General features: G+C 44.4%; 1 protein-coding gene across 2 annotated transcripts in view; it reads right to left on the reverse strand.

Annotated features, from left to right (window-relative positions):
* Window positions 1-19,520: 19,520 nt before the first annotated feature.
* SLC24A2 (solute carrier family 24 member 2) overlaps window positions 19,521-26,506 on the reverse strand; it is a 248,857-nt gene continuing 241,871 nt past the window's right edge. For both annotated transcript variants that reach the window (XM_047700922.1, XM_047700921.1), the window contains one exon: window positions 19,521-25,141. In XM_047700922.1, the coding sequence (XP_047556878.1) occupies window positions 24,892-25,141 (250 nt within the window). In that variant the 3' untranslated portion in view covers window positions 19,521-24,891. The remainder of the gene's footprint in view (window positions 25,142-26,506) is intronic.

The raw sequence follows: 26,506 nt of genomic DNA on the forward strand, positions 1-26,506 counted from the left end.
GAGACTTAGGTTACCTGATTTCAGGTTGTTTTTTTTTTTTTTTAAAGATTTTATTTATTTATTTGACAGAGATCACAAGTAGGCAGAGAGGCAGGCAGAGAGAGAGGGGGAAGCAGGCTCGCTGCTGAGCAGAGAGCCCGATGCTGGGCTCGATCCCAGGACCCTGGGACCATGACCTGAGCCGAAGGCAGAGGCTTTAACCCACTGAGCCACTCAGGTGCCCCTGGTCAGTTTTTGTTGTTATAAATAAGACTGCAGGGAAAATCCTTGAAGGTCCTCCTTGGCATACATGGAGACTAGGTTCCTAGAAGTGGAATTTCTAGGTTCGATGCTAGATTTGAGTCTCAGTTTGTTCCCAAAGCATAGGACATTCCCAGGATGGGTCTCTGGTTACCAAGTTTTCTTCCAGGCTTTTCTAGGACTAGAAACTAACTTAGGAACCATGGACCCTTGGGCACGTGTCCACACATATGACATGTTTGTGACCTCTTCACAGCCTTCCCTTCCTGGAAAGTCTCAAGAGGTCCTGGATTGTCTGTTAAGCTCTTTCAAAATTATCCAGATACATGGTCTAAAAAAAAAAAAATCATGAAGGAAAACACAGAGAAGACACGAATATGAGCATACAAATGATGGGTTCCATCCAAGTGAAGACCTAATGTATAAATGAAGATTTCATGATTAGTGCATGTACAGACACATGGCAAAATGATTCAGCTGAATCATCACATGGCAGACTAAGCCTGTCGTCACACTGACCAGTTCTAGTATAGGACTCTGTTAGATTAAATGTTACATGCATGTACTTTTTTTTTTTTTTAGATTTTATTTGAGAGAAAGGAAGAGAGCATGAGTGGGGTGGGAAGGGACAGAGGGAGAAGGAGAGGGAGAAGCAGACTCTCCACTGACCAGGGAGCCTGACTCCAGGCTTGATCCCAGGACCCTGAGGAACATGACCTGAACTGAAGGCAGACACTTAACCAACTGAGCCACCCAGGTGCTCCAGTTCATGAACATTTAGTAGCAAATATATCATGAGGTAGATTTCCCCCCATTCTTAAATATTGTTTTTGGGTTTCTTCATGGAATTCCCCATCCCCAGCAACCCCCCCCCCCCACATACACCAGTTTGGAGACTTGACATACATCATGCATAAGTTTAAGGCACATGACGTGATGGTTTGATTTACAGATATTGTGAAATTACCATAGTGGTTTCAGCTAACATCTTACAGACACAATAGAAGAAAGTATGGAAGAAATTCTCCTTGCGAGGAGAACTCTGAGGATTTACTCTTAACTTCCCCATAGACGATACACCAGTGTGAGCTCTAGTCCTGTTGTACGTAACATCCCTGACACTTACTTACCTTGTAACCGAAGTTTCGAACTTTTGACCACCTTCCTCCAATTTCCGCTTCCTCCATGCTCCACCTCTGGTAGCCAAAGTCTAATAGCTTTTTCTAGAACTTTGGTTTTGTGAGTCCACATATAGAAGAGACAATATTTGTCTGACTTATTTAGCCAAATGCCTTCAAGATCCATCCATGTTGTTGTAAGTGGTTGGCTTTCCTCATCTTCTTTATGGCTGAGTGGTAGCACACTCTATCTTCATCAATCTTGATGCCCACACGCCCCTGTCCGGGTGCTAGCTGGAGACCTGAAATTTTTACGAGCTATATATGGTCTTTATTATGAATAGCAGCTTGGTGACGGTCAGAATCTGGAGAAGACAGACAAATGGACTTGGACCTATTTCTCAGTCCCTGATTACATCCCCAAGTAGATGTAGCCAGTAATTCTGCCAAAGGGAACAGCAGGGGGCTCCTTTCTGTGATGCAGGGAGTCTCTGTTTCAGGGCTGTTCTGCAAGTAGGTTAAAGAAATGGACTTGCAGTGAACACAGCTTCAAGAAGTAATTACTTAATGGCTTGAGTTCTTTAGAGAATTATAGGCATGTGCCTCAGACTTCAGAACAGGAGGTACCCAATCTCCCATCTGTTACTTAATGACAGAGACCCTGCTGTTGTCAAAATATAGAGTTCCGAAACGTGCCTATTTTTAGAGTTCAAGGAACAATGCCGCTTTACCCCATGGGACACTGAACAGTGGGCAACTAAGGGCTGATCACTGTGCAGTCACGTTAATTTATTTCTTCATTTATTCAACATTTATACATTGAATGTCATGTTGCACCAGACATGGGGCTGGGTGTTGGGAGATCTAAAGATAAATCAAACCCCAAAGCAGCCTCTTCTTGTATCAGTCAGTTCTGGCTAGAGGACAAACACCCTGAAACTTGGTGGCTTAAAACAGAATGTAGTTTTCAGTCCTCTGGGGCAGCTGGCCAGTTTTCTGAGCTGATTCGGCATCTGTGGCCAGTTAGGGGGCTGCTGGTCTCAGGGGTTCTCTGCTGGGTGGGGGTGGGGGGGCTCATGCTTCCAGTATAAGTCTAGGTTAGCCTTGACTTATTCATGCCATGGTTAGGCCAAGACGGCATGTGGAAGCCTGCCAGGCCCCTGGAGAATTAGACTCTGAACATGTCTGGCATGATGTTGCTTTAGCCGTTCTATTGGTTAAATCAAGTTCAAGGCCAGGTCAGATTCTGGGTGGGGGGTGGGGAGGTGTGGGAATGCCTTCTGATAGTCATTGTTAAGGGATTTGGAAACAGGAGAATAATGGTGGCTGATTTTTTGCAAATGGTCTAGCTCAGTGCCCTTTGGTCTGGCAAGAGAGGGAAAATTGTACTAAGTGCTATTTAGAAGTACCCCCCACAATCCCCAACCTCAGTCTACCTCTAACAGGTTTACATTTTATAGCAGAGAAATCTAGTGACTGTAGTTAGAACCAAGTCAAATGTCTGGGGCAACGCGACTATTGTATATTTCTACCTTTTAATCTATAAGGCAGTTGGCGTAATGCGGAAGTCAACCACCAAGCTTTTGGTCCTTGGGCACCGTTGGTTATGTGTTTGGAAGGCAGACCTGTAATGACATAATCAACATTCAAATTGTGCCTAGGTTTTGTGGAAGCACACGGTCTATCCGCATACCTACACACATTTCTTTAACCGGAAACAATCCTTTTGTTAAAATGAATGATGTGAAACCATTGAAAATAAGCCAGAGCCAGAGCCATGGCTAGAAAAGAGGACTTTTTTTTTTTTTTTTAAACCGAAGGGCTTCTTTTTGACTCCTGAAAGTAAACACCTGTGCAAGGACGTTGTGCCTCTTTAAATCCATTTCACAAGCTCATTTCATGACCTGTGTCCTCTGGGTCCCCCATGGAGAAGGGAGAAAGCCCTATGTGAGGGCTTCTCAAACTTCTGTGTGCCTAAGAATCACCCGGAGGGTAGGAGATGGTTCTTATCAGGACCCTACCCTTCACCCCTCATAGTCTCCTATTTCTTCCAGGTAACATTCACAGGCGGTAAGGATCACACTTGGAGGCTCACTGACTATCTTAGAGAAGTTTTAGTCCCAGCAACAAAGCTTTTATTAGAGAGAGTGTGTAAACCCAAACTGGGGGGAGAGGGAGGAGCAGGTTCCCTGCCAAGCTGGGAGCCGGACATGGGGCTTGAACCCAGGACCCTGGGACAATGACCTGAACTGAAGGCAGATGCCCAACTGACTGAGCCACCCAGGTGCCCCCAGAAACAAAGCTTTTTAAAAAAGGAATCAGGACTGTCAAACTTTCTCCTTCACAGGCAGAAAGGATCAATACTTAACTAGCCTTCCTCACATAAACTTATGGAGAACCTGAGACAGAACAGCAGTAACTCACTAATCAAGGACCAAAACCAAAATTCTTTTTCAAAAAGAATCCAATTTATCACAAAGGGGAGCAACTTCAGTTGTGAGCCGTGGATGGAAGAGTGCCTGTGTTTGAACGTCCTCCAGGATGGTAGATCTGTGCAACGGAGGGGTCCAAAGAGAATTTGAGTTCACATAGCTACACTCCATTCTGTGGACACTGAAGTAAAGAAGCTTCTCTAAAGTGGCAGAGATGGGACTAAAACCCAGGTCCTTCTGATTCTTTAAAAATGGTTTACGTTCTCAAAACGGAGAGTCTGCCTCGCTAAGTCTACTAAGAGCTCTTTGGTGCTGGTCGCCTCGTGAGGCGGCCAGCCTAGCCACCCACACTGGTTTAGCAAAGTCACCATACAGCACATGGAGACTTGAGACTAGTTAATATTTTAACAGCTACTGTGTGTCCAGAAACAGGAGCTCCTTGCAGATGTCCATCAAGTATATGACTGGTCCAGGCTTTAAAATTAGTTCAGTGTGTGCAAAGCACCAGGAGGACCATGGACTGGCTTTGTGACCACAGTATTCTGGAAAGAAAACCTTGTTCTTGTTTTGTTCAGCCTTCTATTTTTCTTTCTCTCTCCACTATTAATTCTTTAATCCTTTTGTGTTGCTCTTCACTGACTGGGTCCTAATATTCAGCTTTCAGAATTTCTTCTGATACTCTTGGTTGCTGGATTACCTGCTTCTCCACCAGCTTCCTGTTGGCTCAGGGTTTTGATGGAGGCTCCAATTTTGCAGAGTATAGCGATACAGCTTTTCTCTACCACCGTGGGGGTTGATTTGCTTATCACATTCTAAAGGGCCTCTAATCTCTGGCGATTCAAAAGGCAAAGAAGGTTTGGAGCAGAATTGCACAGTGGATCCCATTTGCTTACAACAGAAGACATCAGTCTTACTCAATTAGTGTCTGAATTTGGAGTCCTTCACTTGTTCTGGAATATACTGACTAGCCCCCTTGGGCTGGGATTCTCATCTAAGCAGGCACTGAATGGCCAAGGGACAGATGCCAACTCTGTTAAACCAGGTAACATGACCTATGGTCTTTTCTTGGCATAAGGCTTGCTTCCTTAAGACTGACAACTTAGAAGACGGCTTTGCCCAGCACCAAGTCATGGCTAAGATTGCTGTAATCCCTCCGCTCATTGCTGTGGGTCATCATCCATGGGGTAACCATTTGACCAGGTCTTCTTAATATTTAGAAAAATGAGGATTGTAAGAAACAAGCCAGGGGGTCTCCGGAATCTGTCAAATGGCGAAGAGACTAAATGCCAAAATGTTCCATATGCCTTCACTCTCCTCATTCAGGCCATCCGTTGGTGGCATGGGACATCTCCCAGCTGCCATCCCTGACTACTGCTGGCTGCCAAGATTTGGAGAAGGTTGGCCTCTTTAAATCTGAATACTTGAGATTAGTGGGATTTCCTTAACTCAGACACTGTTAAGAATCTGTCACCATTTCCAATAAGATTAAGGAGTACTATGATTAATTGCTAGTTATACCAATGTTCTGGTGTTTATTTTTTTCCTCTGGGTTGTTTGGGTGAAGACATCTGTCCCCCCAACGTGCAACAGTCACCAACGACACGTGGCCACTTAAGTTTGTGTAAAACAGGAGATGTACCCCTCGTTGTACCACCCACATTTGCCAGAAGTGGCTGATAGCTATCCATAAAGGACATTTCTATACTCGGGGAAAGTTCCCTTTAGACAATGCTGACAATAGCATAGTCGAATTTAGAACATGGCTCAGTCTTCCAACTCTTGTTTCTCTTAAGTAGCTGAAGGTCCTTGGTCAAGTTATTTTATGTCTCCAAGGGCTGTTTCTACATCCTTTAATGCCACTGGCCCCATAGGGTAGCTGCGAGGATTAGCAATAGAGCTCCCTCTGAGACTGGCTGGTGTAAGGGCTCCATGTTCACCTCCTTCGGCCTGAAAAATCTCTCTCCCTTTGCTAGATCACCTGCACCCTGGGAGCCTGGTCTGGGCATGGAGGTCTGGCCAGGAGCAGAGAGCATTGCCCTTCCCTCCTTGGTATGCGAGGGGGATCCTGGGGGTGGGGGGACAGTCCTGAGCTCAGACTGGCATGCTTGCCCAGCCAGGCTGAGGGAGCATCCGGGGAAGGGAGTAATTTGGATTTTTGTACATGCTTTGCCTTAGATCTTACCCCTCCCTACCTTCAGTTGTTGCCTGCAACCAAGCTGGGGGAGGGGCACAATCAGTAACATTTGTTCCTTAAGACACCCGAGTTTCAAATGAATGCTTATATAGCAGTGGTTCCCATATTTTAGGAGCATAGAATCAACTGGAAGGCACGTGAAAACAGTTTGCTGTCCCACCTCGGGCGTTTCTGAGCATGCGTGCTCAAGCGGGCACGAGCTGCCCGTCTGTAGATGCCTGGAGTCACAGAAGCCAGGGCACCTTCGTCCCCCAAGAGCAAATCACCTGTGTCTTTGAGCTACGTTTAAACTTGGATGTTGTGTTTCCCTAACTGGGTTCTGGGCAGGAGGAAGGGTCTAGGAGTCTAGGAAAGCTCATGTTGAAAAACAGCCCAGCCAACGCAAGGTCTTATCAGTGTTGCTTGAGGTGAAGCTTATCAGAGCTTGAGGGGTTTTGAGAGGAATGATTTTTTTCTTTCTGTGCAGGACTTTCCCTCACTTTGCAGGACATTTTAGCATTGCTGGGTCTTGCCGCTTACATGCCAGGTGTGCTCCAGAGTCACCCCCAGAGTACAACCCCAAGCCATTTGCACACATTTTCAAATCCTCCTCAGGGCTGTGGTGGGAAGGTGGGGGTAGGCGGAGGTCAGTCCTGATAGCTTTTAGGTGAGAACCATGGAGAGCCTGAAGACCAACAGGCTTGCCTTAAGACAGCTCAGCCTCTGCCCTTTCTGAGGGGGCTACTGGTAGCAGCTAGCCCTTGAGGGCTCCTGGGGTGAGGCTTTTCTATTTTCTAGGCCACCTGGTAGAACACCAAGCTGGCCCCTCCTCAGGACTCTTTCGCTGGGGCCATCTTCATGGTCGACCGTTTTGCCTGTAGAAGGCAGTACCTGGAATGATGCCAGGTGAGCAGTAGTAGCGCTGGCTGGCGCCTCGGCTGCTCTTCTGGGGTGGTGTGGAAGGAACACCCCCTCCCCGCAACTTGGACATCTGGCAACGCTCTGCAGCTTGGGAAGCCTGTGTCTGCTGCCCTCCTAGAAGGCTTTTTCCCCTTTGGTTTTCCTGCACCCCTGCCCCATGCCGCTTCTCAGAAGTCAAAGTGGCAGACAGGAAGATTGTAGTTGCTCCTAATCCCTACACAGACAAGAGGAAAAATGTAGGGAATAGGAGAGAGAGAGAGAAGGTCAGGCAAAGGTCTAAGGAGGGAGATGGTGCTCTTTCGGCCCTTTAAGCTGCATCCCCCTGCAGAAATACGGAGAGGACACAGGAGGGAGTCCCCCTTAGCTCCCTAGTAGAATAGTTCAGAATCTTTGGATTACGTTGTCTTAGAACAAGAGCATTTTTCCTTTTTTCGACAAACATCCTAAAGCTTGGCCTGCTCCCTTCTAGAAGCCAGTTTTTCTAGGACTTTTCTCTAGGACTTCCTTACCCACAGACACTCACTCGCTCTCCCCTGCTCTGCTCTGGCTTCCGCCGGCTGCCTTCCATTTATCTTCTCGCTGTGAAACAGGCCACACCTGTCCTATCACTGGTGTCTTCTGGAGCTCACGGAGGCTGAACTCCCCTCAGAACTTCCTGGGGGTTGCTCTGGGGTGCTCCCAGAAGTCCGGGCCATTTGGGGCCCTCATACTGTCACGCTACTCCTGTCCATGACCCCAGGTCCTGGAGGAACCCTGGGACACACGATGCAACACACCTAAGATCCAAGATCTCAGACAGAACAGCTCACTGCAGAAAAAACTCATCATCCTGGATGCTAAAGTGGGCTCGGGGCAGGCCTGGAGTCTCCTGGACCCCCCATGGTGGGGAGAAGTCCATCAGCAGGGGCCCTAGGGAAAATATTAGCAGTGAAACCAGGGGGTAGAGCAGAAGTGGCCTGGCAGAGAGCGGATTGCCAAAGTCTGTGTCAAGCACACTTACCCAGGTGGAGGCATGGGGAATGTGCAGCTGTTGGGGTGGAGGGTACGGGGCGGGGGCGGGGGCAAGAGGCCACGTGGTCTCAGGCAGGCCCGACCACTTGGCTGGGCGCCTTTTCCCGCCACCATTTTACTTTAATGGCCCCTCCCCTCGCAGGCACCCTCTGCTTGTTCCTCTTCATTCCTACTGAACATCCCTCCTTTCACACTGAGGTGCAAATGACCGACCGATGACAGCAGAGAGTGGTAGTGCCTAAGAGCTTTCTCCCAGCCACCCTCTCCGAATAATTGTTTATGATGGAGAATTTCAGTCATATGAAAACAATAATATAAGGAACCCCCATATAGCCATCACCCAGCCTCAACAATGATCAACTCAGATCCAATGCAGTTTCTTCTCTTTCTTCCAAACCCCCACCCCCAGTTTCATTTTTTAAAAAAGATTTATTTATTTATTTATTTGACAGATATCACAAGTAGGCAGAGAGGCGGGGGTGGGGGGGTGGGTGGAGGAAGCAGGCTCCCCGATGAGCAGAGAGCCCGATGTGGGGCTTGATCCCAGGACCCTGGGATCATGATCTGAGCTGAAGGCAGAGGCTTTAACTCACTGAGCCACCCAGGCGCCCCCCCACCCCAGTTTCATTCTGAAGCAAATCCAGGACATCATTTCTTTTCAGTATGTGCAGGACTTTCTTGAACCTTGATCTGACCAGGTCACATGCTGGCGAAGAGCCTCCAGTGGCCTGAGAGGGTCCAGGTGGCTTGGTGGGGTTGGAGAAGGTTCTCTGCAATCTGCAACCGCCCACCTTTTCTGGGTCCATCCCTCCATCACTTAGCAGGCCCTACTTAACCTTCTAGTCACACCCAATATTGTTTCCCCAAATGCCACACTCTTTTCTCATCTGTCCCTTGGTACGAGTTCCTCATTAGACTTATGGCCCTCTCCACCCCAATTCCACCCCCCTCGACTCAGCTTCTGGGCCATCTTCTCTTTGTAGCTTTCCCTGAATTCTGAGATGGAGTTGATTAGGCCCCCCTCTGGCCTTCAGTACTCAGACCCCCATTTATAGCATTATTTATCAGACAGAACATTGCTTACTCTAAGGTAGGCACTGCTCTCGGGGCATTCTCAATCATTATGCACTGATTTAACCCACATAGAACAACTCTCATGAGGTTACAGATGGGAAAATGGAGGCACAGTGAGGTTTAGGTCACCCAACTAATAAGTGGGCAGAACTGGGGTTTCAGACCCAGGCTATCTGGTTTCTTTTTTTTTTTTTTTAAAGATTTTATTTATTTATTTGTCAGAGAGAGAGAGGGAGAGAGAGAGCGAGCACAGGCAGACAGAATGGCAGGCAGGGGCAGAGAAAGAAGCAGGCTCCCTGACGAGCAAGGAGCCCGATGCGGGACTCGATCCCAGGATGCTGGGATCATGACCTGAGCCGAAGGCAGCTGCTTAACCAACTGAGCCACCCAGGCGTCCCAACTATCTGGTTTCTTAATCTCCCTCTAAGCCTGCTTATTCTAGTACGAGTCCTGTATTTGTCACATACTGGTTGCCCTCTACAAGCCATGCAGTCTTTGAGAACAGGGGCTGCGGCTCACTCTCTTTGGGCCCCCAGTCTAATGTCTGTCCCTGGCCACCCACAGGCTGGTTTTATGTGCGGAATTGGAAGAAGCCTGCAGGTGTGTCGGACATGCCCTTTGGGCCCAGCCTCATGGTTGAGAAGCGCTGAGCTGGAGAGAGAGGCACCAAGACAAAATTCTAGGCAACAGGCCAGAATGGAGGGGGTACTTGAGGATCTGGGGTCAGGGCCTTTTCCCATCTCCCAGGCTCTTCTAAAGGCCATTCCTGACCTAGGAATGGTTGACCTAGGCCATAGGGAGTGACAAGCATTACTTTTCTTGTGGAAAACATTTTTTTCTTTTCCTTTTCCCCTTAAGTCTAGTGGAACTCTTACAGGGATTGATTGCACATTTGAGCAAATTCCTGCTAGGAGACAGGAAAGCGTGAATGTTTACCACCCTCTCTGACCTGATTCTATTTCAAGGACATGGGTCATTAGCTGCTGGCAGCAGACAGAGCCGTATGCATTCCTTCCAATTGTTTTGTAACCAAATGTGGACATCACCTTTTTTTTTTTTTTTTTTTTTTTGTCCCTGAGGTGTTTTTATTATTTACTGGAAATTCTATTATCAAATCCCAGCAGCAAAACCTTTCTTTTCTTTCTACACAGTTCTCACTAATTAAAAGCTGTCATGATTCACTGTCTGGCTATAACCTAACTAATGACCTGACTTAAGCCTTTTAAATGAGAAGACTTCTTATCACGGTTCCCTAGCAAAGACTATAGACAAAATAAAAACCAGACCTTAATATCCAGTTGGACAGATTACTAGTGTGACCTCAGGAAGGTAGCACTGACTATTTAGCTCTCATTTCCCTCATTTATTGGTTGGGCTAGAATGTGACAATTAGGTTTTGTCTTGCATGCCAGGAGCACTGATGGTTACTGGCTGCCTGGAATGCTTGGCTGGAAAGTGTAGTGGGAAATGGTGCTGTGATTGATTGTTGATGTCTGCTGAGGGCCAGGGAGTGTGAATGGTGAAATTTACCAAGGGTTTGCCAACTCTGGGTTTGCAAGGTCCCAGGTCTGTCCCTGTAGAGATATACAGAATGTGTTTAATGTGTGAGCTGGTCCTAGAGGCAAGATCGACCAACCAGGAGGTTCGTGTTTCTGTGTGTTATTTGCAGGTATAGGCTCCCAGGGCCTCCAAAAGATGTGGAAATCCTGAGGGCTTTGGTGCAAACCAGAATTTTTTTTTTTTTAAGATTTTATTTATTTATTTGACAGAGAGAGATCACAAGTAGGCAGAGAGGCAGGCAGGGGGGGGCAGGGGGAAGCAGGCTCCCTGCTGAGCAGAGAGCCTGATGTGGGGCTCAATCCCAGGACCCTGGCTGGGATCATGACCTGAACTGAAGGCAGAGGCTTAACCCACTGAGCCACCCAGGCGCTCCAGCCCCAGCCCCAGAAATTTTTATGTCCTCGATGAACTGACACCTAGAAAGAGATTTCATCCTGCTTTGTTGTTAGTAACTGAGCTAGGCTTTTAGATTCCCCAGGTCCTGGGCACATTGCTGAGTGAGGGTAGGTGGGGGAGCTGAGCTCAGTGGCATCCCAGGAAGAGACGGGCTTTCTGATGAGTGTAGTGTTAGAGTACTGAGACAAACAATTAGGATTCCTGTAATCTGTAAGATTAGGAAGTGTCCAGATATCCCTATAAAGGATCCACTTAAAACACCTTTTCAGTCTTAGAGAGGTTCTAGAACTTGTTCAACATCACATGGAAGGGGAAGAGAGAGCTGACATATACTAAAAGGCTACTATGACCCAGTCACCTCATGGAGTAGTAACTCATTCTTTCCAACAAGCTCTGGTGGGGTCGGGGAGTAGAAATACGGTAGTATTATTTCATAGACAAGGCACTGGTGATGCAGAGTCATTGAGTAACTTGCAGGTAAGAAGAGGTGGATCAAAGTCAGTCTTTCTGACAGTTCTGGACTCTGATCACTGCACACTTTATATCAAGACTTCTTTATCTTTGGTCATTGTCAATGCATTTGGACCCCAGTACCTTGGTATTGGTGACTAGGGAGTGTTTTTTTTTTTTTAAACCAAACATTAATTATATGGGTGCTTGTAGGCCAATTGCTAACATAAATAGTTGCAAAGGCAACTTTTCCCGTAACTCTTTATTTTTACAAATGCCATTTGATAAAGCTTAATAAAAATGACTTGTGGGACATATTTTCCTTTAATACTTTATAAATTAATCAAATGTAGTCCATAATAGATTTCATTGGTGTTGTTTAAATAGTTCTCATGATTTTAGCATTACATTTTAAGCTGAGACTATATTCAGAAACAAGTTTCAAAAATGGTATTACAAAAGCATGGGGGTAGTAAACAAAACAAAACAAAACAGAAAAACAAGGGTGGGGGGAAACCAACCCAAAACAGCAACAATAAAAAAACCCACACAAGGTTGCTGTGCTGTGGGAAATCATGTTTTCACTGCCATAAATCTTTACTGAAGCCGAATCTAAAAAAAACTAGTCATAAAAGGTGAAGGTATTCTGGAAAAAATATAGCAATTCCAAGGTATACTATGGTTTTTTCTTTAGCAAAGTAACCTCCAAAGAGTATAATCTACTCTAGAATTGCAAATGAAAATAAAAAAACTACTGGAAAAGTTAAATATTTTTGGTGAAATTTAGATATGTAAAATTGTACCAATAAAAACTGAGTTCAGTCCAAATCCTGGAGAAGATTCTGTTAAAAAACATTTAATTGAGTAAATTAATTAACTAATCAATTTTTAAAGATTTTATTTATTTATTTATTTGACAGAGAGAGAGAGAAAGAGAGCAAGAGAGGAACACAAGCAGGTTGAGTGGGGAAGGAAGAGGCATGAGGGGCTTGATCCCAGGACCCAAGGCAGAAGTTTAATGACTGAGCCACCCAGGCGCTCCTAACCGACTAAATTTAAAGACCACATTGGCTTTATTAAACAATTCATAGATCTGGCAACATCACATCTAGCAAGTGGAGGGGAACTCCACTGAGCTAAACAAGAGAAATGTTTTTAAAGGCAGAGAGAGGGCATTAAAAAAAAAACTTATTGGCAAGGAATGCATTGGGTAGACAAAGTTGCCTCTTAAAGGTGGTGGAAGGGGTCTATCGGTAAATTTCCTAGTACTGGCCATCAAATTCCATGTTGACTGTCTAAAGATTACATTCCTGAGGGGTTGAAACTGCATTTAGGTTAGGTATTAAGGCTTGGTTTAATGACTTAGGACCTAAACCTAAATGATGTTATTTTGGGCTAATGGTTTTCTTTTTAATAATTCCCAATAGCTATTCCCAATAATAACTCTGATATGGATACAAAACAACTTAGTTGATGAGTTCCTATTTTATTTTATTATATTTTTAAAGATTTCTGTATTTATTTTAGAAAGAGAAGGAGTGAGTCAGTGTGGGGGGTGGGGGGGCAGAGGACATCCTGAAGCAGACTCCTCGATGAGCAGGGAGCTGATGTGGGGCTCGATTCCAGGACCCTGAGTTCACGACCTGAGCCTAAATCAAGAGTCAGACGCTTAACTGACTAAGCCACCCAGGTGCCCCCTATTTTAAAATTTATAAAGAAAGCAACGTCTCTATGAAAATTTCAATAAAATAAAAGTGGTTAGAAATTGTTCCCTATAGACAACTGAGCAAAGATTTTAATCAAACTAATGAAAGTTGCCTGAAATCAGCACTGGTGAAATTAGCATTAATGTCATTGTGACGAAAATATTTACATTATCAAACATAGATCAAAAATACCATGGGGCCGTAAACATCACTGGGTTGAACTGATGCTAAAATGTCTGTGCCTTTTCCCTAAATATAAAGCAGTTCCTAAATAAATCCTTGTCGCTGAGAAGTGGGATTCATTCTGGAAGGAAGATGAGAGCAAGCATGGATTTTAAGCTTTCCTTAACATTGACTGTTTGCCCTCAGCCCTTAAGTCATCCTGATAGAGAAAAAGACCTTTAAATCTTCCTCTGGGGAGAAACCCAGCTACGAGGACAATGCCTATGGATGTTCATGAAAGAGGTCCCCTTGGAGCATGATTTGGGGGAATGTGCTATTCCATGGCTGTGGGTTGCAGAAAATCCTTCAAGAGAATGGTCAAGTTTTGCTCAGGGAGAGACCCAGAAACACAAGAGAGGCAGACACCTTAGAACCATTTTACCATGGATGGTAAAGTGCCCATCCATGTGGAATGGGCTGAAGGAGGGGTCCCAAAGTGTAGCTTCAGCAGTTTCTGTTCACATGGAGACCATTTAAAAATTGAGGCCAAATGGACTTTCCCTGCTTGAATTTGTACCTCTGCACTGCTGTGGACGGGGGACTGGATACGTGTGTGTGTGTGTGTGTGTGTGTGTTGGGGAGAGAGAGAGAGGGAGGGAGAGTGCGCATGAGCGAGCTGAAAAGGCAACACTGGCCGAAGTACCTCTACCTTGATGTTGCAGCCTGAATTCTACTTGACAGAACTGTAGTGGTTCTCGAGCACAGGCGATTTTACACCCTCCACCCCTGGGTACATTTGCCAATGTCTGGAAACGTTTTTTTGTTCATTGAAACTTGTACTTAATGGATAAAAGTCAGGGATATGCTAAACACCCTATAATGCATAGGACAGCACCCACCAACAAATAATTTTCCAGCCCCAAATGTCCACAGTGCCAAGGCTGAGAAATCCTGTGATGGAGACACCAAACTCACTCGTTCAGTTGCAGCTGGCACGCATGTACTTTTTTATGGAGAAGTGTAAGTTTAGGAAACACCGCAAGAGGCCCAACACTTGATTGACTTTGGTGTTTTCACCCTGCCTCGTGGCTTGTGCGGCCCATAACTGTAAGTCCTGGGACTTGGGGTGATTAGCTCATGGAGAAGGTGACAAGTGATCTTTATAAGCTCGAATTTGGGTAATGGAAGGACTCAGATTTAGTTTAATATTCTGACACTGTGTGATCTTGGGTATGTTATTGAACCACTCTGGGCCTCCCATTTCTATTTGTAAAATGTGAATAAAATGGCACCCAACTCAGTGAGTTGTTATGAGGATTAAATGAAATGTATACAAAGTATTTAGCATTAGTGCACACACATAGTTGTTAATAAAATGTTTGGATTTGTGGTCAGGGCAGACAAGAAAGTTACGAACAGAATAAAGAATCCAACCAAGCAATGAAGAGATTAGGAGACTCTAACCCAGAGGTACAGAAAAACTGGCCGAAACTAAAAAAAACTGCAAAATTCACCTACTCAAATGAGGAGACAAAGCTTTGAAAGAGATTTCAAGTTAAAAAAAAGTAATGGTAATGATGCTCGCTGGATTGCAACATTAAACTCCAGCGGAGAGGCCGGGGTTTGGCGAGGACAGGGCTGTCCATGAATATGAAACAGGATGTGACTCACAGTCTAAGTGCTCTGTGACTACTGTTGGCTCCTGTAGGGTCATCTTGTATGTAGGGATCATGGGTCATGCTCTGGGATCCACACTATCCATGATAAATAACAATACTGTGACTCAGGCTTAGTTATCACATCCTTACAGAGATGGTAGATCTGCTCTTTAGTGAGTAAGGTGATACTGAAATATAGCGATAATAAAGTAAATCTAATTGATAACACTGACATTTTGGTGCCATTTAGGAATAAGTTTTATAATCATTGGGATGTTTGGTGTGCATTTGTGTTTTAAGATATTCTACACAAATCTGGCATATCAGTAATCAGATTAAAGTTTGAAATGTGTAATTGATATTAGTCTCACGATATTCATTTTAAAGATATAGTAGATTTTTATTGTTGGTAAATGGTATTTAAATGTAGGTGAAAACCTGGTTTATGATATTTTCTTTGATATATTAGATTAAGAAGAATTGCCAACGTGCATAGGGAAGATGTTGGTTTTGTTTTTTTTTTAGGTTTGTCATGCTTTTGGAGTATTTCAGAAAATTGGGTATGTTAACTGTGTAACATTTAAAAAGTACCTGGGGGAATTTAATTCACAAGTGAGGTTAACTATTTAGAGTTTAATCTTTTAAACTTATCAGTTACTTGAGTATAATCAAAGAAGTCAGTGACTGTGAAATTTCATTTTTATGTAAGATATCAGATTTATAACAAGACTTCTACACTGAGCTTAAAGGCTTAGAGAACACTAGGCTTTTAAATTTACAATTTCAGTATATTTAATTAATAAAAATCCAATTGTTTGTATAGTCCTTTTGATGTATGAGGGTCTGTCAGACATTTAAGAGCTCAAATGACATTAGTAAGCATTCAGTAGTTATAATGAACATAAGTACTGCTTGCCTTTTTGTTCTCTTGAATCCCTGCAAAGAAATGTCTACGACTATTTCTTGACACCTGAGGGTCCTGATTAGCTGAAGTCAAGGATTATTCAAAAAACAACTTTTTTTTTAGAGTCAATAATTTTATTACTATAATTTTCACACCGAGGAGATTTAGTTACATAAAGTGATATTCTATGAGTTGATTACCCAGTAGTAGAAGCACAAAGGTGTGGAAAGTGTAACAGGAACACAGTGAAGAAACAAACGCCCTTTATCAAGTGAAGTTCATGTGACAGAAACATATTACTGCAAACAGCCTATGTACAAATAAATAGAGCTTTCTATGTACAGACATATTCACAGAGAATAAACTGACGCAAAACCTCCATACAGCTGTCATCCAGTGAAAACTGCGCGTAATAAACAAAACACACAGAAAATGACAAAAATAATCTGGAAGTGCATCATTTGGATTCTTGTTGGGGGTAAAGATAGGGGTTAAAATGCTTCTTTAAAAAGGAGGCAAACAGAGGAAGCTAGGGATGACATTGATCCCTAAAAAGATCCTTTACAAAAATGGCATTCTGAGATTTTTAATGTAACCTGTCCAAAAAAGGGTTTATGTGCTCTAGGGCAAATGGCTACATTCGGGTCGGTGTCGATCACATTCTGTCTGTTTTACCAATATGCAAAGAACAAAAGTATAATTTATCTTTCCTCTAGGGCTAGCAGCAACTGCATTAATCCAGGAAGGAGCTTTGCTGTTCCAATTTGCAATGGCTCTTTGAGACTGCAGATTGCTTGGAGATAGAAGCTCTTCTTCTGGAGCTTCTTCACACTCGAGGAAGGAAATGCACCACAATACTGGGTGACAAATAGAGGTCCAGCCATTTCTCCTGGGATAGACTGCAGGGCACAAATACGGACTTTGCATGCAGTGCCCAACAGGGCTGTATGTTAATAGAGACTCCCTTTTCCGGATGGAGAGTCTCTGTCCTTTGGAGAAAGTCTTCAGACCACAAAACAGTCCCCAACAAGAACATCACTGGCTATTGGTCTAGACCCTCTATCTTAGGGCAAAGAGATATTTAAGCATCAAATTGATGGGGTCGTTCAATTTAATGTACATGTTTATATTAATTTTTAGGCACTCAGTTGTGGTGAATATTTCTAGGCTAGTAAATGCTTTCTGGTCATTCTTTTAGCTTTCCCTCAAATTACACAGGAAGTTGTGATCAAGTGAAATATTAAAGTTTTTAGTTGTGGGGACCTCTGTGTGTATAGGTAAGTAGCCTACCATACTGGTCAGAACTTGTGTATTTTAGCAGAAACGCAGTGCATTATGAAGTCTGTTATTTTCTGTGTCCTCCCAAGGAAGGTTTATAATGTCGGCATAGGAAACTATCGACAAATTGTATATCTGTATTTGCCATTTTTATAAGGGAACTTCTTAGGCCCATCCTACATTTACATAAAAACTCAAAGAAACCTTAAATTTCCCAAGTATATATTTGCCTACTTATCCATTTCACTCTCTGTATGGGTGAACCTTGCTTTACATAACAAATGGATTCCTGAAAAATAATAAATCTATAATTTAGAAAGAGAAATATTTTCAATATAGTATCAGAACTTGCTATTTAAAGAAACTATGTCACAAGCTACTTTGAAGATGAAGAATGCCTTTGTGAAATGAACAATTTCTTTCATTTTCAGAGTTTTATTGAAGTACACATCCAAAATTTATCAGTAGGTTAGGATTGTCTAGAACGGTAATTGTATGCAATAAAAAATAGAACAGATAAACTCCAATTTACAACAAACAATACAAAACAGGAATGACTCATGACTGCTTATTGACTGACTATATTCAGAAACCCCGAATATATGTATTATTGGTATTTTATGGCTTTAATTAAGACAATTGTCTCTTATGAAGTACTATAAAGTGCAATATTAAAAAATTAAAAACCCAAAAGGCATCCATCGTCCTTCAGTTTAATCCTGATGAGAAGAATTGGAAATTCATTTAATTAAATGGCAAGGAATTATCTATCCTTACTGCATGCAGGTAATTTGATCCTTAAAATTATTTAATTCAGGGATTCAAGACTTAACTCATTCCTGTGTGTGTGTGTGTGTGTGTGTGTGTGACATGATCACTGGTATTCTCTTTCTGTGAGCTGTTTTAACAACTGTCAGTCCCAAGGCCTTCGCTACTTATGGACCCATCATAAAGGAATATGCAACCCAGTATGTGAGAACACAGGAGCAAATTCTCATCTCTTTGGGGAACGGTAGCCCAGTTTCCTGGGCCAGGACCCAATCTACAACCAATTCCTACCCAACCTAGCACACGGGGAAGGAAATGCACGGCAATACTGGGAGATAAGGAGAGGTCCAACCATTTCTGCTATTTCCTACTGAAGTGAAATATGAATTTCTTTAGGTAAATCCAAGCAGGTAGGGCATCTGAATGATTTCCAGCAGTGTTTCCCCCATTCTAAATTCCTTGTGAGTGTGGAATCATGCAAGTGTGGAATTACGACCTTAAAAATGAAGCTCATGATCTTAACCTCCCTTCCCGGGCCTCATGATCATGCCACATCCCGTGTTCATATTTTTCTCCCCTGGCTAAATGCCTGTTAAGGCTGTTGTATCAAGGCCTACAGGTGCTCGGAAGGTATTTCTGTGACTCTACTCTTTTATGGTCGTGAATTCTGTTCCCATTGTAGTAGCAATCAGGAGGGTTTTTTTTTCCCCCCTAAGAAATCACCAATTACACGGAATTGCAGGAGCCCAACACTTTTGAATAGTCACATTAATGAGGAGGTGCAGAAAAGGCTCACTGGTCTTGCCAAGTGCAAACAAACCCGGGACTGGTGGTGAGAACCTTGAAGGGGAGTGAGCGCTGACTCCACTCTGGACTTGAAAACCGGAAGTGATGTTAGAAATAAACAGACTGAGACTCAGAAAGGCCGGGAAGGGAGTGGCCCATAGTAGGAACAATGGCTAGCCAAATGCATCTGGACGGGCTGAGAAATGCATCAGGACCGGCTGAGAAACGCACTGGCTTCAGCTCAGCATGTTGGAGAGGAGGTACTGAAGTGATAGGGAACAGAAGATGAATGTGAATTAGCAATGAAGTGTGACTTCCTAAAAGTAAGAGCAACAGAGGGATGCAGAAAAAGGGAGCAAAGCATTGGGTTTGCGGTGGTAAGTCAGCCCTGTCCAGAACCGACCCGTATCACGATTAGTCATAAGGCTCTATGATTCAGGCAGACCCTACAGCATTTAAAAAGGCTGAGTAGAGAAGAACGATACAAATTAAGAGGATTAGGAAAAAAGGGCTCTGAAATAAAACTCTAAAGATACCTCTGATGAAAACAGATAAAGGGTCACAGAGCGGTGGCTCCCAACTCTGTCAGGGGTACAAGGTAAAGGAGTACAGTTCTTTTCTGCCCCCCCAAAAAGACATAGGTAGAGTCATCAACTTGTTGGGCTAGGGTTAACTTGCGAGCTGTTATTGTTAATAGCTGAGGAAACCTGGTTCTCCCAGGAACACCTAAGCCAGGACCCCTCTCTGGTGAAAGAATTATCCTTCTGATGAGTGTGATAGGCTGGACGAACTGTCTTAACAGAATTAAACCTTTGGCAAACTCAGTGCAGATTCCATGGCACTCTTCCAGACTTAGGTCGTTCTCTCTCTCTCTCTTTTTTTAATTCTTTAAGGTTTTCCAGTCTGTCAATCATTCATTTAGTGAAAGTGCTCTGGCTTAATTTGGTGTTTATGCAGTTTCCCTTGTATACTAATTTGAACAGAGGTGTCTCCCCAGCCGTAATTATAGGGTCATTTTTGTCTCTATAAAAACTGGGTGACTTGTGGATTCACTATCATTTTTAGCGCTCTCTTGCTGTTTTTAAAGGACACTTTCACCAGGCAGATGAAAGACGACTGTAGAATTCAGGTGGTTCTGAGCAAGGCCGGTCCCCTGGGGGGGTGGGGGCGTCTAGGTGGGAAGATGTGTTATTTCCATACCAAACACAGGGCACCTCTGCTTTCTACAGATGCCTGAATTCTCCTGGCAATCACATGCCATAGCCCGAGGAGTTTCAAAGCTCCCAGTGAAGGGCGGGAGGAACAACAACAACAACAAAAACCCAAACAAAAACCAAAACCCTTAAAAGCAAAACATTGCAATGTTGTAATGGTAAGTAATAGAGTGGTGAGAAGTGTCCTTTATTGCTTTTCTTGTTTGTTACATAGTTCAAAGAATGCAAAGCTGTGAAATCAACAAAGATACACAAAGAGAGGCAAGAAGCTAAGTGGAAATAGTGGGGTAGGGGCACATAACCTTTCCGTCCCAAGGCCTTCTAGAGAAGGGAAGATATTTTCATCTGGGACTTTATGCAGGTTCATATAATTGGTTGAAAAAGCCTGAAATTTGTAATTATTTTAAACTATGCAGGGGATATATATCAGTGTGACACTTGTTTTCTTGGGAATTGTGGTAAAAGTAAATAATTTTTTCCTTTCTTTTCCTTATGCTTCATTCCTCCTCCCCCCAACCCCAATAATTCTCTTTTAATGGCAAAGCCCTTACTTACTAATTGAAGACAATGTTGCTGAGGGAAGTTGAGGAGTTGAGGATGTGTCTTTTTAAAAACATTAAGCCACACGCTTATGTGAGATCTGGCTTAGCCAGAATGAACATTAGCTTCTACATCAAGCCTTCAGGAGATAGCTGATTTCCCCAGAAATCACCCTGAGGATAGTTTCCCTGTATTTCTTCTGGAATAGACCTGTCACTTCTAATATGGGCACTTAATTACTAGAGTAACAATCTGTCCGGGTGCAAGGAAGCATGGCATCCTTGTCATTGTGTGTATGTGCATTGGCAAGTGCAGGGAAGAAAGCATACTGAAGTTTCTGGAAATGCTTGTATTCAGATAGGTCATCAGACTCCTATCCCATATTCCAACCCAGCAATCTCAGCTGAGCGGGGAGCGGAAGTCCCCTTTTCTCCAGCTGTGTCTCTGGCCGGCAACTCTAGCTGCTGTGATTTGCTTGGTCAGCTTTCTGTTAAGGTGGACTGGGGGTGGGGGTGGGGCGCTTCCCTTTATGGCTCATCGCCCATCTCCCTGTTTGGGATTTAAGAGCTGTGAGCGTTGGTGGGGAGTCTGCCAACTTTCTCCCTGCCCAGGAAGGGATGTACATTAATATTATCAAATGTCTCATCAGTGAGGCAGCTGTGTTTTGCTAAAAGAACTGCAAAGCACCTGATTCATGCCTTTCCTAGAACATAAATTATAATGGCCCCTGTCAGGGGGCACCTGTTAGAAGCCTTACAAAACATATTCCCTGACTATGAATCAGTGCCTGCCTCTTTATATAATCTTCTGGGCCAGGCTTTAGGATATTCTGCCTCATCTGCCAAATTGACCAACAGCCCTACGCCTTGGTCTGTGCACGTGTTCTGTGGCTTCCCGATCTGGGCTCAGCGTAGGTCCTGGAAGACTGCACGATACCATCTCACCACCAGCTTCAGTGCTTCAGGATCTAGTCAGGTTCAAAAGGCAGCGGGACCCAGCACGAGCATTTCCAGATGCAATTTAGGATGTTCTACTTGGGCATTCTCGGTTTGAGCCAGCTTGCTCTCCTGTGTGGGGGCTGCCTATGGATGGCCACAGGGGAGGGGTCAGCAAGCAAGACCTGCTTGGTTTGCTGGGGCTGACTGAAACCATCTGGGCAAGGCTTGCTTGTTTTAGGTTGAGAAGCAAGAAGGTGGTTCAAGAATTTTTGATATTTATACACCCTGCTACAAGAAAGAGAAGAACCTCTGCAGTCTAGGCTTTTCTGTTGCGTAGTAGTTGTGTAGTCTCTGCCTGTATGTCAGCACTGAGGCTACAGCTGGCCATTTCCATAACTCTACTCTTCGAGTGGGGAAGTATAAGGAGTGAGGCCATACTATGTAGCTTAGTGTGAACACACGCCCAGAACAAACCTTAAGAGATCAGAAAGAGATGTTCCCTTACTTTGGTGGTGTGTGTGACTTTCCTCTTCCTTCGTCACGACAAACTTGATGTGCCCTGCTTTTGAATCCTGAAGGTGACAGGTCAGAGGGTGATGATGTAGCGTGTGTACGTACAGATCTGGTATAAGGATATATTTATACATGTATATATACAGGCATGCAGGGAAAGTGCTAGAGATGACCTGCTCAGGAAAGTTCTTTCTTAGAATTATGTTAGAGATTTGAAGGCTTTTCAAGATCCACTGTTGCATTCTACACACCGCTCTCTGGACTTAGCGTAGTCCAACACATGACCTCATAGACCCATCCTGAGGACAGCAGTGGCCAGGGAAGGGGACTGCCTACCAGGCAGGCAGGGGACACAGCTGTTGTATATCGTGCTCAGTGCTCCTCACAGAGGCCAGAATAGGCTCATAAATCCTGTCTTCTCAAGGGCGACTTTTAACAGCCACAGCATTTCCTGGGACGTGGAGCTTCGGAGGCAAGTGAAATGCTCTGTGGCCTCTTGGGTGGGTCTCCACTGTGAGCTGGGAATGGCTGGGAAGGAGTGCGGGGGCGGGGAAGCGTCAGCAGGTGCTGGAAAAGAACCCGGCTGCGGTGGGCCTCCCTCATCCTTTTGGGTTTCATGCAGTTGGTCTGCAGCTGAGGTAACGTCACCTATCCACACCTTCCCTCAGGTAACAGACCAGCCTATAATACATACTCACACAGTAACCCAGTTTGCTCCCCTTCAAGTAAAGCGCGGGGGTGGGGTGGGGGAACCACCGCAGGATTTGACAAAAAGTTCACTTATTCATTCTCTTTCCCTCTAAGGAAGCAGCACAAATTCTTGCCTCAATAAAACACCCTGCCCTTGATGAAGATGCGGGCTTTTCTCACTCAACTGACCACTGACTTTGCAAAGCGGGGGTGGGGCGGGGGGTGGGCTCGCCTCCGCTGTGGCGGCCATCTTTATTTTCCCAGAGGTCCTCGGTGCCCGGAAGCGCTTTCTGCTGGCGGGGGAGGAGCGGACCTGCGCTGCCTGTTAACGCCCTGGAGGGAGCTGGGGTCTTGTGGAAGGAATACTGAGCTTGACTTGGGGCTGTCTGGTGTCCCTCCCTCGCTCTCTGTGAGTTGCGCCTCCTCTCTCCCCATGTGAGGAGGTCCATGCCCACAACAGAATCACAGCGTCATCAGGGATACAATAGACTGGAGACAAGAACACATGCCGTAGAGTTGCCCGTATGGGGCGTGGGCCGCCTAGGTTGGAAGATGGGTGCCGAATAATGGGCCATCCTCTGTTTACTTTTTCAGCTGATTGAAAGGAAAGCATGACTTGGGGGAATGAGAAACACGAATTTTTCATCAATTGACTTCGCCTCCTCCTCCCCTCCCGTGATGTTTTTTATTTTCTATGGACACAGACCTGAGAAATCATACAAGATATTAAACAGAATTGGGGGGGGGGTATGAATGAAATGAAAATGTCACAGGAATGCTGAGCAAAATCAAGAGATCAAAACCCTGGAGTGACTGGGTTGAGGAAGAAGCGTGAAGAAGTCTTCAGTGGACTCTACGCTTGAAAGAGTCCCATATGGGGTCCCTGTGGAAGGAGAGACACAGATTTTGCATGTGCCTTAACCAAATCCTGGTCCTGACACCATTAGGCGGAGGACTCAGAAACCTTCCTGAGTGTGCTGAGTGTGCAAATTCCTTTCCAAACATCTCTAAGCTACCTTAATCCAAGCAATATTGATCAGAATCAGTTTAGTTCTATTGGTGGAATAATGATTTCTTTAGATACTGAAGCCCTTTATGAACCACATTGGAAGATGCTTTAAAGAACTGTGTACGCCCTTATATTCCCATTAGGTGGCAAGTTTCACTGAGCCCCTCTACTCGATGATATTTCTTATTACATATGGCAGGCTCTCTGGGCAGGCATTTGGATTATATGTGAGCCCTTAGCATCAAAATACGCCTAAATGACAAAGCTAGACTTGCCCCCCCGCCCCCCTTTTTGGATGATAATGAGACATGCATTAGAACAATATAGGTTCAGTTTATATAGTCTCATTGTCCTAGAAGAACACTAATTTGGTTTGCAGTTATATTTTCTACTTGCATGCTAGGGCAATATATTAAAAAATTTTCAAAAACTCCTAACCCTGGTCACCTCTCACCTGCCTCTCCCCACCCCAAAGCAATATCCACTCAGTCTGGGTTTTACATCTGTCTGTCCCAAGTAAACCCACGGGTTTTGATCAGTGTACCCCAGCAGGGGTGGGCAGATAGTCTTCACTGTTTGGCTGGTGGGAATATTTTGGAGGTCTCATCTCAGGGTCCCTACAGACCCTCTCCACCAAGCCCTCCCTCCTGCAACAGATTTCTCTCAAATATCCGCCTTACCAGACAGGATCCCAATAAGTCCAAGGTAGGCTGAAGGTCACAGCAATGATTCTGTTAGTTTACCTCTTGCACTTAAGAGGTAAAGCTCTGACTGAAGGTTGATGCCCCTCTTCAAATAGGTGCTATAAATATACTAGAGCTATCCCTGAAAAGATGCATTTGTATTTATATATATATATGTGATGATTTTATATATATATATATAAAATTTTTCTTTTTCTTTGTATACAGGTACGTATTACTCTATAGGTATGAAAGGAGAGGTATAATACAGGAACAGGCAGGGGTATGTTCATGTGCATCTATTTAAAATTTGTATATTTTGTACGTATATAGAGAAAGAACCTCTGTCATTGTTTGCATCGTTACAAAGAATGTACCTCCGACCAGCGAGGAGTACCTGTCAGTGGTGAAATGGAGAGAAGCCCCAAATGGACGGTTCTTGCATGGTCTCTTGTGTGGAGCTGTTTCAGTAGGCAAGGTTGGCAGCAGCTTGTGAAATGAGTGGGCCCAGCGTGAATCCATCCATCCTCAAATCCACCAAGGAGGGACGCTCTGTAATGCCCATGGCTGTGTGTGCCAGCTGCCTCCTCTGGAGAGGTCAAGGGGCCTAGAACCCAGGGCGGGGAGGGACCATCCATGCTGTTAGTTCAAGATATGGCTTTTCCTACTAAATGGAGACAGGGCATACAAGAATTCTGTCTTCTAGGAGGACGCTGATCACCAGGAACACAAAGTAGAGGCCGAACATGATGAAGCCCAGCACTTTGTTCATCCGCCATTTGCAGAGAGCAATGGAGAGGATGACGAAGAGCAGCATGATGAAGAGGAGGACGATGGCACAGAAGAGGCCATTGCTGCTGACAGCCACTGGTTGGAACCTGTGAATGATGGTGTACAGGAGCCAGGGCAGCGGGAGCCTGTGAGGGATAGATGGGGGAGCGGTCAGACATGTTGAAGAAGCCATACGGCGTAGCATCAGCTTCTTGGAATCTGTAATCTGAGGAGGGTGTCTGGTTAGGTTCACTATGACTGGTGTGAGGCTGGCCCAGGAAATCACATAAGGAAGTCAGGTGACCTTCAAAAACCTTTATTTATTTCCCTACTGAATTAGGGAGAAGAGAGGATTCATTCTAGGGTTGAGTAAGAGCAAAGCTGTGACCACTGCAGGTGATTTTATTTATTTATTTATTTTAAAATTAAAAAAATTTTATTTATTTATTTAAAGTTTGATTTATTTAAGAGAGAGAGAGCAAGTGGGGGTTGGGGCAGAGGGAGAGGGAGAGAGAGTCTTAAGCAGACCACACACTGAGTGTGGAGCCTGCCACGGGGCTCAGTCTCAGGACTCTGAGATCATGACTTGAGTCGAAATCAAGAGTCCCACGTTTAATTCACTGTACCACTCAGGTGCCTCTACTTACTTATTTTTAGAGAAAGAGAGACAGTGAGCACAAGTGGGGGAAGGGGCAGTAGGGGAGAGAGAGGGAAAGGGACTCAAGTTCCGAGCTCAGCATACGCTTGATCCCAAGACCCTGAGGTCATGACCTGAGCCAAAACCAAGAGTGAGACGCTTCTCCGACTGAGCCACACTCGTACTCCAAAAGACTAGTATGACCACCACAGCTGATTTCTGAGTGTGATTTGAAATAATTGTGTTTCTTTCTTACCCTAAAAAGGTGAACTGGAAGATTTGTACAGGACAGGAGAAGGAGCAGACAAATGGAGAAAAGGCATAGAAACCAGTGGTGAAAATGGCAACATTATATTTAGGGATGGAGACAAGGAATAGCAATGACTTAATTAACAATCTACCAGCCAGTGAAAACAAATGATACATGATTTAGCTGACTGAGATTTATTTCGGAAAAGATGGGACAACCTTTTTTTTTTTTTTTTAAAGATTTTTATTTATTTATTTGACAGAGAGATATCACAAGTAGGCAGAGAGGCAGGCAGAGAGAGAGGAGGAAGCAGGCTCCCTGCTGAGCAGAAAGCCCTATGTGGGGCTCGAACCCAGGACCTGGGATCATGACCTGAGCCGAAGGCAGCGGCTTAACCCACTGAGCCACCCAGGCGCCCCTGGGACAACGTTTTGACTAAAAATTTGTCATTCTGAAAAATTTGAGGAAGATAGTATCTTACATTTGTGATGTGGTTTTTAAAAAAACGTTATTACGTATTTTTATACCTGCTCTGTCCTTTTGTATTTGACTTCTAAAAATCTGGTAACATCTTTTGTTTTCTATCTAGAGTGGCGATTCTGGAAGACATCAGAAAAGCCAACT

This window comes from Lutra lutra, chromosome 13, assembly GCF_902655055.1.
Source record: "Lutra lutra chromosome 13, mLutLut1.2, whole genome shotgun sequence".
Classification (NCBI taxonomy): Eukaryota; Metazoa; Chordata; class Mammalia; order Carnivora; family Mustelidae; genus Lutra; species Lutra lutra.